The following is an 18,320-nucleotide window of genomic DNA, read 5'->3' as shown; positions in this document are numbered from 1 at the left end:
GGCCTTGTCTTGTCAGGTTTACAGTTGTGCTATACTCCTTCCATTTCTGAATGATCGCTTGAACAGTGCTCCGTGGGATGTTCAAGGCTTTGGAAATCTTTTTGTATCCTAAGCCTGCTTTAAATTTCTCAATAACTTTATCCCTGACCTGTCTGGTGTGTTCTTTGGACTTCATGGTGTTGTTGCTCCCAATATTCTCTTTGACAACCTCTGAGGCCGTCACAGAGCAGCTGTATTTGTACTGACATTAGATTACACACAGGTGCACTCAATTTAGTCATTAGCACTCATCAGGCAATGTCTATGGGCAACTGACTGCACTCAGACCAAAGGGGGCTGAATAATTACGCACACCCCACTTTGCAGTTATTTATTTGTAAAAAATGTTTGGAATCATGTATGATTTTCGTTCCACTTCTCACGTGTACACCACTTTGTATTGGTCTTTCACGTGGAATTCCAATAAAATTGATTCATGTTTGTGGCTGTAATGTGACAAAATTTGGAAAAGTTCAAGGGGGGCTGAATACTTTTGCAAGCCACTGTACCTATACCTATAGGGAAAGTCCATAAATAGCTGGACTTGGTGTGAAAGACTTGACCTACTATTAAAAAAAAAAGTTTGTTACAGATATCTGACAGTCATATTGTGTGTGTGCTTGGAGATGTTATTGAAGTGTCTAATCTAATGATCTCATTTTATGGTAATAAGCAATACACAAAGTGTAAAAAATATCTTGGTTTGCCTTGTTTTTCCCCAGCGCTCATAAAGTTCTTGCATGTGCAAGCTGTTAATATCAGAACAATATCAGTGACCCTCTATTGCAGTTAAAGTGTATCGATGTCAAAGTAGGAATATTATAGACACTATGGGCAAAATTTGCTTTCAAAATATTTGTGTGTGGGTACAGACTGCTGGTAGGTATCACAGCCATAGCAGGCTAGGACAGCATGAAATATCAATCTGGACCTTCCAAGATGGAATTGAGAAAATAAGAATGTGATGCTAGATGCTAGGTCCTATAAATTAACCTGCTATTATCCTTTAAAGGAGAAGGAAAGGCTTGTAAAGAGTTAATCTCAACCTGCAGGCATACCTTCAGTTGTCTCAATAGTGCCCTTAAGTCTCCCCATATTTCACCTGTTCAGATGATCAGAAGTCAAACAGGAAGAAAAAACGCTGAGCTCTGTAAAGAAAGTTCCCATAATGCCTCACTCCTGCACAGACACCCAGACCAAGTGAACATGCTCAGTTAGTTAGACTATGGGGGAGATTTATTAAGCTCTGAGCGTATTTTCGTCTATTTTTTAGTGGCTTTTTTGCACGCTTGCGCGAAAAATTCAGAAAGGTTCTGCCGCTGTTTACAATCGTTCGGTACGAAAATTTTGTGACTTTAGGATCCCCAATACGATATTATCGTGACTAATATGATTTTTTCGTAAGCATTTTCGTGATATTTGCAATCTTCAGAAATTATCGTATCCAATCTGAATTTTTCCCATTAGGGATTCGAACTCACATTCACATTGCTAAGGGGGGTTGTGAGTTCTTAGCATTTTTGTGGGAGGGGGGAGCAGGAGAGAGGAGACTGCAGAGAGCTGCGTGTCTGTGGCACATGAATTACAGACACAGAAAACTTTTTTCAGAGAAGTCAGTGCAGCGTTTCTGTGAGTGCTTATGGCTGTATTTACATAGACCTTTCTGATAAAGCTTACTTAGTTTTTACCTTTCCTTCTCCTTTAAAATTTTGAATGTCAAAAATGAATGATTCAATCTAGCTCCAATTTTGGCTACTTTGGAATTCCTTCCTGTGTTTGATTCCTTAAAAAGATTTGTTTCTGACTGATTGTTCCATGTGCACTGCTTGATTACCAAAATGTAAAAAGTATTGAAATGCAATTTTTCATTCTAAAATTCTTAACATAATTTCAGACCCTATATTCTTTTAAAACTATATTGTTTTCTCCCAGCCACATCATAAATGAGTTAATTGAAACAGAACGTGTCTATGTTGAAGAGCTTCAAAGTATCCTAGAGGTAAGGCCACTTTTCAAACCTACATTTTTACAGTGTCTGAATAAAGGCTTGTTGGCTGTCAGGAAATGTGTTTACAATATTTATTTAGAGCCACAAAGAAAAAAATGTTTAGTCATGTGCTCTGACCATAAACATATTTATAAGCAGTTATCATATCCTCTCAAAAGCACTTGTTTTCCACTTCCTTAATATTATTGCCCTTTGAACTTAATGAATAGTAACAGTTTATGGCATCTTAAAGCAGCCCTCTGCTGTTAGTCTGGACTGGCCTAAAACCCCTATAGGTGTCTTTTATATTTTATGTATGTGAGTGTATAGATTGGTAGGTGTGGGTTAGGTGTGCTGGGTTTACTTGGATGGGTTGAACTTGATGGACTCTGGTCTTTTTTCAACCCTATGTAACTATGTAACTATGTTGAAGACAACCCAAGGTAGTTAAAATACACTGGGATATTTAATACACAAGTATATTTAATACACAAGTATATTAAACAGTATAAACGTATTGCATAAATGATATATACACATAAACCATTTTGTAGGTGTACAGAACAGAAGATGACTAAGCTTAATCACCCTTATCTCTACACTGCAGTTTTGGCTTCTCATAGGCCATGAAGTAGATTCTGTTCACGCAGAACATATTTTGTGTCATTTTGTGTGGCTGAATGTTTCCAAAGACTCTACTTTTTGTCTTACAATAAAGCAGCAATTTCTGCTAACCACCATATCTCTAATTCTTGTTATATAAGATAAGGTTCTGGTAAGTAAAACTACCAACAAATTACCCTAAAACAGCTCTATTTTCTACCTGAGCAAATAAGTTTCTTGATGGGTAACCTACAGAATTGTCCAGATAAAGAGATACACTTTTTGTCTTTTTCTTTTACAAAAATTAACCCTAAACACGACCCTGTCTTTTTGTAATGCCACACTTGCAGTCTTTTTATCCTAGAGAAGTTATTCAGATATTGATTGGACAGGTTTAGAAATTTCCATTGGAGTAAGAACTGCATCGGCTCATTAATGCAGTCCTCTCCCCATTTGCAAGCATTCCTGATCCGATTGTTTAACCCTGAAGCCAAATGATCAGATCAGCCTCATATTGCTCTTGAGGTAGGCATGTTGGGTGGATCTTTTAGTGCATGATGAGCTTAAGTTAGAGGGAAAATATGCCCCCCCTTTTGACATAAACAATCTAATTCAATTGGGCTTATGTAGAAACATTGCAAAAACTCATCTTAACTTCTAAAAATAAAAGTTAAGATGCAAAGAAACATTTCAAATGGTAGACTGAAATAAAACCATGATTACTTGTAGGAACCATTACCCAACCCGCCTTAGGCTGTCAGTATCATGCAATAGTGATGTGTGGGTCAGACGATGTGTGGGTCACCCACCCCGGCCGCGACCTAACACTGCCGGCTTCTTCTTCCAGCTCTCTAATTTATAGGTACATGCCTCAGCACACACTCCCCCCCTGCGGGTCTATAAATAGAGGGAGGAAGCCAGGTTGGGTAGGGTAAGGGTTGGGATCGGACAGGTTAGGGTCAGTGCGGGTCGAGGATTTCCTGCACATCACTATCATGCAACCCTTCTCTCACCTTGTTCCATTGTGAAAAGATGGATTCTAGAAATTGAAGTCCCTTTGCTTTCCAGAGAAACTGCCCACTATAAAACAGAGTCTTTAAAGGCACAGTATACCCCTAAAAACATCTTTGCTAAAAATGAACATAAATAAATAAAAAGCCATCTTTTTCAATTTCTTTGCCATTATAAAGCACTCATTGAATTTTAGCCTGTTTTTACTGACCTCACCTCCCCCCTTCCTTTATAAACAGGGCAGTTTGTTCAGAGCTCCCTGTACCTATGAACATATTATCACTGGATAGGTTATTAGTTTTTTTTTTCAGATTCTTTAAAGTTCTTTGGGACAGGAAGTGTTCAAATGAAACTGGCTTAATTTTCTTGTTTAGCGCCAGAAATAACAGAAACTATATATATTTCTTATAAAAAGGCAAAAAGTATGTTCAGCAAATGCCCAATTGTTAAGCTCATGCTGAAAATACTGTCCCTTTAAGTCCTAGAATTCATCCCTTCACAATGAAACAACGTTTCATTGCGTTAACATCTGAGCCAAAGCGAGTTGGGAAATTGTTCTTATGAGTATCACTTTTTCTATTCAATCTGTGAAATCAGCTATGTCTGTGGGAAAAAATATACATATTAATTTTTGTATGTTCAGATAGTGTTTAGGCATATTTTCTATTTATTAATGATAACCCTCAAAACAATTTAGAAAGAGCACCAGATGATAAGGCAGATAATGAAACAATAAGCAGATGTACAGCCAGTAATTCTGCATAAATTGTGCTAAAAATATATATTCCTGTTAATGTGCAATCATTGAGAGATGAATGAGCAGGATCACTAGAGCTCTCTGAAAGACAATCCAAAAGCAGTTGAATTAAGATGCAGGCAGTAGCATAACTACAGAGGAAGCAGACCCCACAACTGTCACAGGGGCCTTAGGTCTGCTTACTCTGAACAAGGAGCCACGGTGGGGGTAGGTACATGGGTGACCCTGACGCAAACAAAATCACGGGTGACTGGCGATTCCTGTGTGCCACGGGTGACCTGTGAATCCTTAGAGAGAATCATGGGTAGATCACGGGTAGGCTTGGGCATAATAGCTGTAGCTAAAGATCCTGGGGGATGTTACAGTATATTAATGTGCACACAAATACAGGTATGGGACCTATTATCCAGACTGCTCGGGACCTGGGGTTTTCCAGATAAAGGGATCTTTCCATAATTTTGATCTCCATAACTAAGTCTGCTAAAAGTCATTTAAATATTGAATAAACCCAATAGGCTTGTTTTGCTTGCAGTAAGGTTTAATTATATCTTAGTTGGGATCAAGTAGAAGGTACTGTTTTATTATTACAGGGAAAAAGGAAATCATTTTTTAAAATTAGAATTATTTGCTTATAATGGAGTCTATGGGAGATGACCTTTCTATAATTCGGAACTTTCTGGATAATGGGTTTCCGGATAAGGGATCCCATACATGCTTAGCCAAAGTTTATCCTTTAATGATTTGCTCACGGTTATTTTGATTTCTCTGTGCTTGTTTTTCCAGACCATTTCAGGTTCTCTTGTCACAATCATAAATTCAAAAGCAGTCAAAAATCTGTATACAGCTAAACATAGGCACATATGAAAATAATAAGGTTGCCTTTTTAGTAGCAAGAAGAGGATGAAAAAATTTCATGAAAGAATGTGTTCTGTGCTTTCTTGTGTGTGGAGAGACGTCAGCCTACTGTTGATTGTATACTCTCGGTTTCAGGACCAAGCTATAGTAAACACATAAAAGTCTGCGAAAGCATGGTCGTAAGAGCCAGTAAAGTGATTTAAAGAAAACTGTATTTTGTCGAAAAACACTGCAAAATATGTTTGTAATTTACAAGTATGTGTTATTAATAATAATAATAAAATAGCAATAATATGTGTATTTCAATAAATGTAATGGTCCTATAGCCAAACCTCAAATGTGTAATTGAGTGCTATAATGTTTTTCTCCCTTGATCTTAGGGTTATGCATCATCTCTGGAAAATCCTGAAATGATTGGTTTGATACCAGTGGCATTGCAAAACAATAAGGAAGTTCTCTTTGGAAACCTTTCAGAAATTTATGAATTTCACAAAAGGCAGGTATCATAACCAGCGCTTTCGTTTAAGAAAGTTGTAATGTCGATATTGCAAAATATTTATGAATGTAATTTATGCTATTAGCAATACCAATATTTCTTCTTTATCTCTAGAATTTTCCTCAAAGAATTAGAGAACTGTATTGAAAATGCTGATTTGCTTGGAACATGTTTCTTAAAAAGGGTAAGTGAGTAAGTATAGGGTAAGTATATTTATATACTGTATATGTTAACAGCTGTGTGCCCTGTGTTTATAAGCATCTAATATAACCTGATGTAAACTGCCATATATCTGTGCATGTGTGAAATATCAAAATATGTGCTGATGCATTCATTTTCTACCTGAGGATTTAGAGTGTGAAGTGGAAACAGATTCTGAATTAATGGTTTCCCTATAGCATTTCAGACTTGATAAATGGCTTGTTGAAGGTTCTAATTTTTAAATATGTTTTCTTTATAGCATTTCAGACTTGATAAATGGCCTGTTGAAAGCCTAAAATGTTTCCTCCCAATGTCAAATTTGTTTTGAATAAATGATGATCTAGGGGGTCATTTATAAACGATGGGCAAATTTGCACATGGGCAGTAACCCATAGCAACTAATCAGTGATTGCAGTTTTCAGCCAGCTAAAGGTTAAACAATGAAAGAACACATTTAACTGGTTGCCAAGTGTTACTGCCCAGGTACAAATTTGCCAAGTGATTATAAATGAGCCCTAATGTGTCTTCAAAGGTTCTGGGAAAATGTTGGAAGAGAAGATGTCATATATGTGTGTAGTAACAGGCATAAATGGAAATTATCTGTCACCATGCAGACCATCACACCTAAGCAGTTTCTGGCTGAAATTTGCCCCATGTGGGCCATATGCATGCCTGTTGCTACACACACAGGGTGGCATCTACAGTTTTTGTTGGACAATGGCTGTATGCTAGAACTGTATCTCTATTTACAGTTACATAAAGAACCTACTATAGTGCCAGATTTCTATTGCATTTATTAACCAATAGCTTGCCAGCTGGAGTCGAAATCTCTTATATTATGTCAATTTATCAGGAAGCTTTTTTTTGGGTAGGAATCTGTTAAGAGGTTATTCCATCAGTTTTTCACCTATTATAATGAGTAGCACTCAAAATGCGTAAGGTACTGAGGCTCTGATGTTTTTAAGCTAAGCAAATTAAAATATTATTTTTTTATTGGAAGATTGGCTGCTGTCCATTTTTCTTTTGTTAATATTATGATTAGATGTATCTGAAGAATAACAAGACATTGAACAATCATACAATGTATTTACAAGCAGGAAATTATGTTACAGTAACAAGTAAAAGAAATTGGCAGACCATTTGCCCAACTAAGGCAGAACTGTTTCCCTGTGAGATATTTTTTTTTTTTTAACATTTTGATTGTATACAAAATGTTGTTAGAATTATGGGAAGGCCATTTCCTGAAGACTGCTTAAACTTTTGAGCAAATAATTCTAATTTTTAAAAATGATTTCCTTCTCTGTAAAAATAAATCAGTACAGGTATGGGACATGAGGTTTTCTGGATAAGGGATCTTTCCGTAATTTGGATTTCCATAACTTAAGTCTGCTAAAAATAATTTAAATATTGAATAAACCCAATAGGCTTCTTTTACCTCCAATGAGGAGTAATTATATCTTAGTTGGGATCAAGTACAAGGTACTGTTTTAGTATAACAGAGAAAAAGGGAATCATTTCCCATACCTGTACCTTGTACTCGTTCCAAACGCAACCTCATAAATCCATATTGGTCACAAAACAATACTATTGGGTTTGTTCAATGTTTAAACGATTTTTAGTAGACTTGAGGTCTAAACTACAGATATATCCCTTATCCAGAAAACCACAAGTCCTGAGCATTCTGGATAATAGTTCTGATGCCTGTAACAATAACAGTTGTAACAGTTTTTACAACACTATGATACAGAGCAAAGGTACAGAATTGAGTATTTTCTTGAGGTTCTTACTTAAATGCCATTCAGTTGCTTAAGTGTGTTTTAAATAATGTGTATGTTTGCTGCAAATCTATACATACCTCAGTCAGAAGTCGGTTTTGAGTAAGAGGGAACCCACTTGATTCTCTACTAGGTAAACCCATATTTTGTGCATTTTTTAATATTTTTGAAATGCTTGAATATGTACTAATGGAAATTTACACATTCAAAAGAGTAACCATAGATTCTGAAATATATATCACTATTATGAATAAGGCTTTTGTCGTGTTCACAGCCAGGAAAGGGCCTGTAATGGAAAAATGTTCTCTATTTCAGAAAGAGGACCTTCAGATTTATGAAAAGTACTGCCAAAATAAACCAAGGTCGGAAGCAATCTGGAGACAGTGTGCAGAGAGCATTTTTTTTCAGGTGAATTTGTATCATTTCGACTGTCATCTTCAAAACGTTAATGTTAGGCTTCTAACTCCAGTTTGTCCCTAATGCACTAACACTATTGCATAGTCTTTAAAAATTAAAAGAAGCTTTACCTTATCAAAATCTGGGTTCTATAGGCTGTTTGAAGAAACCTGTGTATAAATATCATATTTTATATTATTTATAAACGTTTGACTGCTTTTGCAGTCCAGGCACATGCAGTTCTCCAACAATTGTTAAAATTATTAACATTTCTCACACTCTAACCAGCTTGATGGGGTGCAGGTTGGAGATTCCTGTGCTGTAGTTAATAATGTAGAAAAAGAAAAGACATCTTTAGCATGATTTAAGATTGACTGTCAGGCCTAGATACACATATATAATGAGCCTAAATCAACATGGCTACATAAGAGCAATTTTTTCAGTTTTTTACTTTTAGAGGGTTGGGAAACTCTGACATATATTATCTCCTGCTAATCATACAAGCCAATCTTCCCAGTACTAGTTTATTTGTTTATACCTATTAGAAAAATGCAAAGTAGCGCAGTGGTGTTGTCAGTCACTCTATTGGCTCACTTGATGTTCTTCCCCAAGTTGTCTGACAGACAGGAGCATGCACAGCTGAAACCAATTCAGTCCTGACTTTATCTGCACGTGCTCCTGTCTGTCTTTTGAAAAAAGACATCAAGTGAGTAGAAGAATACTATTGTGCTACTGTACATGTTAATATTCTGAGATGCAAGGTAGGGGTGGAATGATGCGCTATAGCACACTTAATCACAGGCTATTATTAATAGTAGACCTATGGTACCAAATATTGAGACTGGACTCTCTGTATCTTGAAACTTGCTCTGTGGGCACATCACAGACTTGTAGCTAACAATTATGATACAACAGGTGAGAATTACAGGGACCAGATGTGTGTTCAATTTCCCAAACCCAGTGATCGATAACTTGTGAAAGTTAGCAGGAGGAATAGGGGGCTGCTCTGTGTCCAACCCCCCAGAAACAGCACAGCATTCATTGGGCTGTGCACCCCTGCCCTGTGCTAAATAGACAAATCCCATAAAAAGGAGCACCAACATAAAGAAGATTAAACTACCATGTATTGATGGGCGAATCTGTTTGGTTTCATGAAAAAGCAAAAATTTGCAAAATGCATTGAAGTCAATGGGTGACATTATTTTTTTAATGCAAAACTTTTTTTTTACAGTGCCCCAATTTTTTTTTTATCTTCATTGGACTTTTTCACACCAAAACCTGGTGAAACTTTTCGCTCATCACTGTGGCATGAGCTTAATGTTCACACTCCTTTCTATATCTTTTGCTTTCATTGTATAGGCATGGGATCTTTTATCCGCAGACCCAGAAGGCCATCTCCCATAGAGTTCCTTTTAACAAATTAATTCTAATTTTTAAAAATGATTTTCTGTTTCTCTGTAAGAATGAAACATTACCTTGTACTTAAGGCAACTAAACTGTATTAATCCAAATTAGAGGAAAAACAACTTTGTTACGTTAATCTGTAGTAAGTCAAATCAACTGGACTTGCTGTGTGAGGACAAGATGGATGGAGCCAAATACAGGGCAGTTCAAGATGAAAACCTGTTTTAGTCTGTAAGAAACCTGAGACCAACGGCAGAGGAGTACCTTTCAGCAGGAAATTGCAGTTCTTGTAGAACAATAGTGAAGACACACATAGCTACTAGTAGTAGCTACTTCTCTTGGCTACATAAATAGACAATGCTGACCATTTACTGATAATTCTCTCTATATGTGTTGTAGCAGAGGCAATTCGCAGTATTGTCTATGGCAGGTTATTTTCTGGCGTTTTGTAGCCATGACAAGTAGCTACTGCTAAGTAGCTCTGTGTGTCTTCACCCTTAAATCTGCTTTAATTACAGGTTGTAACACAAAAAAACCTCTTAGCGGCAAAATCTTTGCTAAAAAAACAGAAGAAAATCACTTTTAGAGTCAAATTGCCTTAAGACACCCAGAAATATTTAAACTTTACTGACACAACTTAAAATGTAAGGTTTAGAATGGACAATAACACATAAAGATATCTTGTAACATATTAATAAGGGGGTATGGTGGAAAATGACAGAGAAGGTAGAAGCAAAAGGCAACAAACACATTTCAATATATTCATGAAAATAAAGTAATTTGCGAGTAGACTGGTATACTACCGATAAGTGTAACTGAAGCTATTCAAAGAAAAAAAATTGTTTTATCAAATACAAGATAACACAGAAAGCAATGTATCAAGCATTTTCTCTTTGCCAAGGGATTTTCAAGAAAAACACAGCAAGTCCAGTTGATTTTACAGATATACCATGACTGGGATGAATGAGAACCTTCACAGTTCTATTGGGCTTATTTCATGTCTATATGTTTTTCAAGTAGCCTTCAGTTATGACAATAAAAACTTATCCAGGGACACCCAGGCCCCTAGCATTCCAGAATATACCATACCAGTACTTTATTTTACCAGAAATTAAAAATGCTACAGCAGCATAAGCTATGTATGGGCTCTATATCCAGAATGTTTGGGACCTGGGCCTTTTCAGATAATGATTGTTTCTGTAATGTGCAGCATCATACTTTAAAGCATCTAAACTTTAAAAAACACAATAGGATTCTTTTGCCACCACCACAGAATTATGCTGCTTACCATTAATTAGAAGGTACAGTTCTATTATTACAGAAAAAGGAAAATCATTTCTGGATAATAGATCCCATACCTTTGTTGATTTGTGTTAGATAAAAAATACATACTATTGAAAAATACGATTTGAGTACATGATAAAAAATTTTTTTATGGTGAACTGGACCCTACTATATGTGATTTATTGAAGGTACATAAATGGAAGCACCTCACCAGTGTAGGTTTAATACTTGGGTATAAGTAATTTCCCAGTGTTAACCTGTCTATAACAAATTATAGTTCATACTGTGTTTTGGACATACGTTGGTTACATAGTTACAATGGATTGAAAAAAGACCAAAGTCCATCAAGTTTAACCCTTCCAAGCAAACCCCAACACCCACATATACCCTCACCAAACTATCTATACACTCACATACTTTTATTGTGTTTGTATTCTAGCTTTAAAACTACAAACAGTATCAGGGGACAAAACCAGTTACCTTTTTTCACTTCAACATTTATCCATTTGCTTTTAAAGGAATGCCAGCGTAGACTGGATCATAAGCTGTCTTTAGATGCTTATCTTCTTAAGCCTGTCCAAAGGATCACAAAATATCAGCTGCTTTTAAAGGTATTAGTTTATTTTCTTCCTTGGAATAAAATGTTACAGTGCAAGTTTATTTTAAATGCGATGACATCTGTGCAACTTATACATTCTTCTAATTTCAGAAAAAGTATAGTTATAAATATTGTATCTGTATCGCACAGCTATAATGATGCATTTTCCAACTCGTATTTTCTACAGGGGTAGCATCAAAGAGAAAATTACAGGGTTATGCAGGAACACATGCAAAGTCTGTTTTGTTGCCAGACCCTAGCAATAAATTGACAGTTACCATTTACTGTTGTATTGACGAAATCAGGTATCTGTTTTGGTTACTCGCTGTTATAGAGATAGGACAAGCTTTTTATAGGTTTCTGCATTGCAAAGCAAATTTCAAAGTGAATGAGACAAATGTGAGGGAAAACCATCACAGGGAATCTAGTTCTGTCTGAATCTAGGATGCTTTTTTGTAAATTTATTTTAACATTTTGCTTCTTTAAAATGAGACCGATGCATCACGCTCAGCCATTAAGTAACATTGAGTGGGCTGTGAAACAAGGCACTGACATAGGTTGTTAAACAGCACGTTGCTTGCAAGCTCAGAGTACCTAGAACCCTGCCAGGGACATGCATTAAGGCCAGGTTACCAAACAAGTGTCTGTTTTGCTATTTTGACTACCAAAGGGATGGGTGAAACTAGGCTGATCTGAATGTTTGCCACTGCATAGGTAAATGGATCACAAGATTAAAATAGGTATTGCACCTGCTCCCCAGAAGACCCATTCTCCCATACAGTCTTGACAAAGCTCATAAAAGTGAGGACCAAATGTGTGTCAGCACAATTTCATCATTAGTGTAGGGACAGTGATCATGCCAAGGTAACTGCCAGTTGTAGGCACAAAGACTGATTTGGAGAATATATCTTATGGGGGGTGGGTTCAAAATTGATTACAATCTTGTGTGTTATGAATCTTGGAACTGCACACTTGTGGCTAGGTTATTGTAGTATACACAGAAACAGAACTGAAGAATAGGTGCTCTGGAGAGGGACCATTTTACAGGGTCCCTTATATAAAATGTATTAAACCAGACCCAGATCATATTAGCAGTCCTCCACTCTGGCACAACAAATCTAGTTTGTAAGAATCTCACCATGAAATATATGAATGGCTCATGTATTGTGTGACCAATCGCTCAGGGACTGCACTCCAGTGACAAGGTAACTTTGGCAGTTGGCACTGAGACCGAACTGGAGAATAGGTTCTTTGGAGGAGTGAGTGCAGGATTGTGCTTTTGTGCTAAGGTAACTATTGTTAATAGACCCAAGACTAGGACTAGGTCCTTTGGAGGAGTTGGCAAAATATTCATTTCTGTCCTGTGTACTGTGAGTCTAAAGACTGCACTCTCATGCCAAGGTAACATGTGTTGAAGGATGATGTGGTTAGAATTCAGCTCTTTTATGAATTCATAATCTACTCTCCACTTTTTGCAGTCCTGTGTATAGGGAACAGTGCTTCTGAGCTTATTGAATATATATTGTAATGACTATAATTCTGCCTGTTGTTTTAATTACAAATAGCTATAGTTTTTACTATTTTTACACTAAGCAGAAAAATGAAACCAGTTCAGTTTTATGCATGAACTTTGTGCTTAAGGGCAATGACACACTAAGTGGTATTTACCTCTTTCCTCCGCAGGTGTTTTTTGTAGACACAGAAGAAAACAGATTTGCTCTTGTGCGCACCCCCCCCATAGCTCCATTGACAGTGCACGAAATGCAAATGTATGCTTTTTTTTGCACCAATATCTGATCTGTGTAGCTCCACACAGGTTGACGCCAGGCCTGTCAATGGAACATCGGTGGTGTGCACATTAGAGCGGATCAGCTTTAATTTTAATTTAATACGCCTGTGGATAAAAGAGGCAAATCTGCTTAGTGTGCCTTTGCCCTAAGAGCAAATTTACCTGTAGTCTAGGATATCTTGATTCTTAGCTCCTGGTTCCTATTAACCACATTTAAAATTGAAAATAGTAGGAAAACATGTACACAAACAATAAAAATCGTCTTTTAATAATTAGAAAAATATTTAACTTGATGTTGGTCTACTGTTGCCAAGGTCTGCCTGTCACAACTTTGTGAAAATTTAGGGGCATATTTATTATAGTGTGTAAGGGCTCTGGCACACGAGGGAGTTTAGTCGCCTGCGACAAATCTCCCTTGTTGCGGGCAACTAAACTCCCCGATATGACATCCCACTGGTGAAAATGTAAATCGCCGGTGGGATGGCATAAGCGGTGACGCGATCGCCGAAGTTGCCTCTTGAGGCAACTTCTGCAATTTCCGCTAATCACAGCACCGCATATGCCATCCCACCGGCGATTTAAATTTTTCGCTGGTGGGATGTCATATCGGGGAGTTTAGTCGCCCGCAACAAGGGAGATTTGTCGCGGGCAACTAAACTCCCTCATGTGCCAGAGCCCTAAGCCAACATCACTGGTGATAGCAACAAATCAGATCTTCACTTTTGTTTTCTAAGGGCTCTGGTACACGGGGAGATTAGTCGCCCGCGGCAAAACTCCCTGCTCGCGGGCGACTAATCTCCCCGAGTTGCCTTCCCTCTGCCATCCCACCGGCGAACATGTAAGTCGCCGACGGGATGGCAGACGCGGCAGCGCGATTTCGCGCAAATCGCCGAAAAAGACTCGCGAGGCTTTTTCGGCGATTTCCCGAAATCGCCCCGCCGCGTCTGCCATCCCACCGGCGACTTACATGTTCGCCGGTGGGATGGCAGAGGGAAGGCAACTCGGGGAGATTAGTCGCCCGCGAGCAGGGAGTTTTGCCGCGGGCGACTAATCTCCCCGTGTACCAGAGCCCTAACTTGTAGGTGTTGATATCTAACTGCTGTTTGGTTGCTATCAGCAACATCAACGGTGAGGCAGAGGGGATTGTTTTTTCCCTGTACACTGTGTGTAGGCACTAAAACATAAAATGCACTATGTGCCAGGGACCTTAGTAAAAAAGCATTTTTACTCAATTCTAGATTAGAACTGACAATAGTATAAATGTGCCCTATTGTTTCTGGTCCAGGAACAAGGTTTCAGGGTGTAGCTGATTATTCCTTTGGCTGGCCTTTATGTTGTTAAGTGTTGTGTAAGACATAAGTGATGGTAAAGAGGCAAGATAGAGATGACTGAGACAGTGTTATCCAATTTTTTTTTGGGCGGCTGAAAGGGCTGAATCCAGATTTCATAGAGAATAGTGTTGTAACTCAAATTTTACTTTATAAATATGCACTGGGCCACGGTATTTTTTGCAAAATGTGCAGCCACCATCTTCTTCCCCAGCCATTCCTTCTCCAGTTTAAGCTTGGGGCATGAGCAATAAAGAAGTCTCAAAAAAGTTTGTACTATACAAGCTCACACACAGGGTGGTACAGGAGATGGCTGAAATTAGCCAGAGGATGGTGGCTATGCACTTTTCCTTTGTACTTAAAGAAATGGAGTGCTGGCCTATGGTTAATGTTAGCAATTACTGTAGAGACAACTAATAATCCCCCCCAGTGATTTTTACATTCTACACGTTTCTATTTAATATCTATGTTTTCCCAGTCTTTCTGCAAACTGTTTTTTTTAAGTAACTAATGACAAAAAGTTTTATAATCATTTTTACCTCAGCTGACTCTATACGACTGTATGCTAGAGTAACACATACACCTAGCACAGAATGCTGCAACTCTTTTATTAATCATTTGTTAATTAATCATTTGTTAATTAATCATTAACACTGTGTTTAAATTTGATTATAATGATAGGGTAATGATAGGATAATTATAGAACAACTATTATAACTAATGTGCGGTTCCAGTTATTTGTAACATGGTGTTTAGGTTTTTATGCATGCCTTTTCATTTATATTCCTGGTATTGTTGCTTAGGAAATGTTGAAATGCAGTAAGAATTCTGAAGGGACAGCTGAACTAGAAGAAGCACTTGCCACAGTGTTGGACATAATTAAGTCAGTGAATGACTCAATGCACCAAATAGCTATAACAGGATATGAGGTAAGTTTAATTGTCTTTGAATGCATTCATATTATTCCAGCAAATCAAAGACCAATTAATGTACATTTGGTCAGACAAAGGTGTCCATATTTTACAGTTATCTTTTACATTCAAACAATTTCATTCTCTTGGCTAGACACATGCTGCTCAGGCCAGGTTTCCCCCCATACCTTTAAATAAAGCACCATTGCGTCTTCTGCCCTTTATTGTTGTTTGTCTTTCAATCATTCACCTACTGTACTTTGGCTGCTGTTGACAGGAAATAATAATATACTATAATTACAGATGTTTTCATTAAATATTAATAAAACTCTGCTGAAGTGAAACATTTTATCAAGTCTGTAACTTGAAAAAATCAGGCCTTGACCATTACTTAAATGTAACAGTAGCACCAACTTAAAAATAATGTACTTACCCTGCACTGGTAAATTAAATTGTTTATATAAATAAGTTGTTGTGTAGCCATGGTATGAACCATTCAAACTGAATAGGGAAAAAAACACTAATATACATAGTAGATAACAGATTAGCTCTTTAGAATACAATTGGTATGGATTTTACACAGGAAGATAAACAGCGGTCAAATGCCATTTATGGCTTTCTACAGGACTACAGACTGAAATCTTTTTCATATAAAGTAGGACATTTGTTTTCAAGAAATTGTTTGTTTGTAGTATCTGGATATTCAGATAGAAACATTAAAGTGATACTGACTGTCCCTTCTCAACCTGTCAGTTATAGCTTCTAATGCTACTGGACTCCTGCTGCACAAATATGTCAGCCTCCTCTTAGAGGAACACAGGGGATCAGATAGGTAATGAAAAACCATAGGGTCCATATTTTTATGGCAAAATTATAAATATCATGCAAAGACAATGTTATGATATATGTAAAAAAAGGTTTCATTTCTGGTGTAAGTATCTCTTTAAATGTAAATACAATATTGTACTTTTTATTGTTCCTGATCTTTTAAAGGACAAAGGAAGGTAAACATAGTACTTATTTGATTTTAAGGCAGCAGTAAGAATAGACCATGTTAACTTTGTTGCTCTGCCTTCTGCTTTTACAGTAGTTAGTTCTCTATTCCAGTCACTATGGCTATTCTTAGCTTTGGGAGGTGTCACCAGACTTCCTGGGTTTCTCAACACCCACTTGCTCAGGGCCAGTACATACACATATGGTGTATTCTCTGCATCTGCAAAAAAATATGAATTTTTGCAAGGAGTGATGATGTATGGGTCAGGTGGCTTAAGTCAGCCTGTGACACGAAAGATTGTACAGTATAAGAGTAGGTCCAGACCTACTACTGTGAATGACTGTGAATGCAGTAATTATGGCACTTTCTCTATACCCAGTTTTCTGAATTGGATAAGGGTACTGTTTTCAACATACAAAATCATAATTGGTTTTTAAGCAACTGCTACTTAAGCAGTTTGGTCAGCCTTCTAGCTTTTCACCATGTAGCTCTTATTACTGTTCTTAATGCCTACTAATGAATCTATGTTTTTAGGGGGATCTGAACGACCTTGGTAAGCTGCTTATGCAGGGCTCATTTAATGTGTGGACTGATCACAAGAAAGGGCACAACAAGGTAAAAGACTTGGCCCGATTCAAACCCATGCAACGGCATCTCTTTTTATATGCTAAGGCCCTACTGTTTTGCAAGAAGAGGGAAGAGAACAGTGAAGGACATGAAAAATCTCAGTCTTACAGTTTCAAGCATATTTTAAAGGTAATGACTTGTCTGTCTCTATTCTCTGGCAGTAGATTGTATGCTTTAAATATTATAACATAATTCCATATATTGTTTTCTGCAAAGACGGCATAAGGGTCCTTCTGATGTGTTACTGTTGTGTTTAAAAGGGGAATACCCAACTTGTACAGTATATTAGGAAAATATATTCAGCTGGCATTACTTATAGCAGAGAAAAGTCTAGTTCAAAATATGTTTTATCCATATTTGAGTTTATATGTATAAGCCAGAGATGACTGCCTTTGATGAAGTTAAAGATAATTGTCTAGACACAGACCCATGGAGTCTATTCAAAGTTGGCACTGTTGCATAATGTTCAAGCTTTCATAAGATTAAAGAACATTTTTAGAACAAATAAAGACATTAAAGGCATTTGGACATAGTGTAAATTATTTTGTAGCTAACTGACTTACACATAGTACACAAAGTAGCTATTTCTTTGACACACAAAACCTTACTAATGTGCAGCTGGTCAACAGAATAAGACTGCTCCTAATCTCATAGATGTAGATTTAACTAAATTTAAACTAGGCATAGTTGTTTCCATAACCCCTTCCCTGCCAGCAATCTCCACCATGTAAATTAATTGAAGAGTAACCATGGCAGTCAAGTGGTTAAAATAACAGTTGAGTTACAAATCAAAAATAGCGTCTTCTGCTGTTTAGGAGACTCTGTTTCATAGTCTCTGTGGGACATAATCATTTGTAACTGAATGTATCCCACAAATATTTAGACAGAAATACAGATATTTAGTTCAATGTTTTATAGCTCTGACTAAAACCATTTTTACATATGCATTCATGGTATTTTTAATTCCTCATACTGCAAAAAACAGTAGTTACTGATAAATGCTTATGGTGGTGGGGCCCCCCAAAAAATCAGAAATGTATAAGCAGGGATTTGGGTTGGGTGATATGAGATTGCAGGTTGCAAACCTGGTGAGGGAAGGGCCAAAGTTTATTTTAAGGATGACTAGATTATACCCCTAATATTAACAGAAACATGTGTTCTAAACCAAGACCTTTTATAAATCGTTCCCTATCAGTTTGCTGATTCTCTGCATCACATTTCCTTTCTTTAGTGATGCAATTCTCTTGTAACATCAGCCCTTCCTA

The 18,320-nt window shown here is 37.2% G+C and overlaps 1 protein-coding gene across 7 annotated transcripts in view; it reads left to right on the top strand.

Annotated features, from left to right (window-relative positions):
• mcf2l.2 (MCF.2 cell line derived transforming sequence like) overlaps positions 1 to 18,320 on the top strand; it is a 152,728-nt gene that overhangs the window by 100,197 nt on the left and 34,211 nt on the right. For all 7 annotated transcript variants that reach the window (XM_031902050.1, XM_031902049.1, XM_031902051.1 and 4 more), the window contains exons 16-22: positions 1,972 to 2,038; positions 5,633 to 5,748; positions 5,863 to 5,932; positions 8,040 to 8,132; positions 11,327 to 11,419; positions 15,327 to 15,452; positions 16,963 to 17,184. In XM_031902050.1, the coding sequence (XP_031757910.1) occupies positions 1,972 to 2,038; positions 5,633 to 5,748; positions 5,863 to 5,932; positions 8,040 to 8,132; positions 11,327 to 11,419; positions 15,327 to 15,452; positions 16,963 to 17,184 (787 nt within the window). The remainder of the gene's footprint in view (positions 1 to 1,971; positions 2,039 to 5,632; positions 5,749 to 5,862; positions 5,933 to 8,039; positions 8,133 to 11,326; positions 11,420 to 15,326; positions 15,453 to 16,962; positions 17,185 to 18,320) is intronic.

This window comes from Xenopus tropicalis, chromosome 5 (genome assembly GCF_000004195.4).
Source record: "Xenopus tropicalis strain Nigerian chromosome 5, UCB_Xtro_10.0, whole genome shotgun sequence".
NCBI classification, from domain to species: Eukaryota; Metazoa; Chordata; class Amphibia; order Anura; family Pipidae; genus Xenopus; species Xenopus tropicalis.
This window is presented reverse-complemented; position numbering and strand designations above follow the sequence as displayed.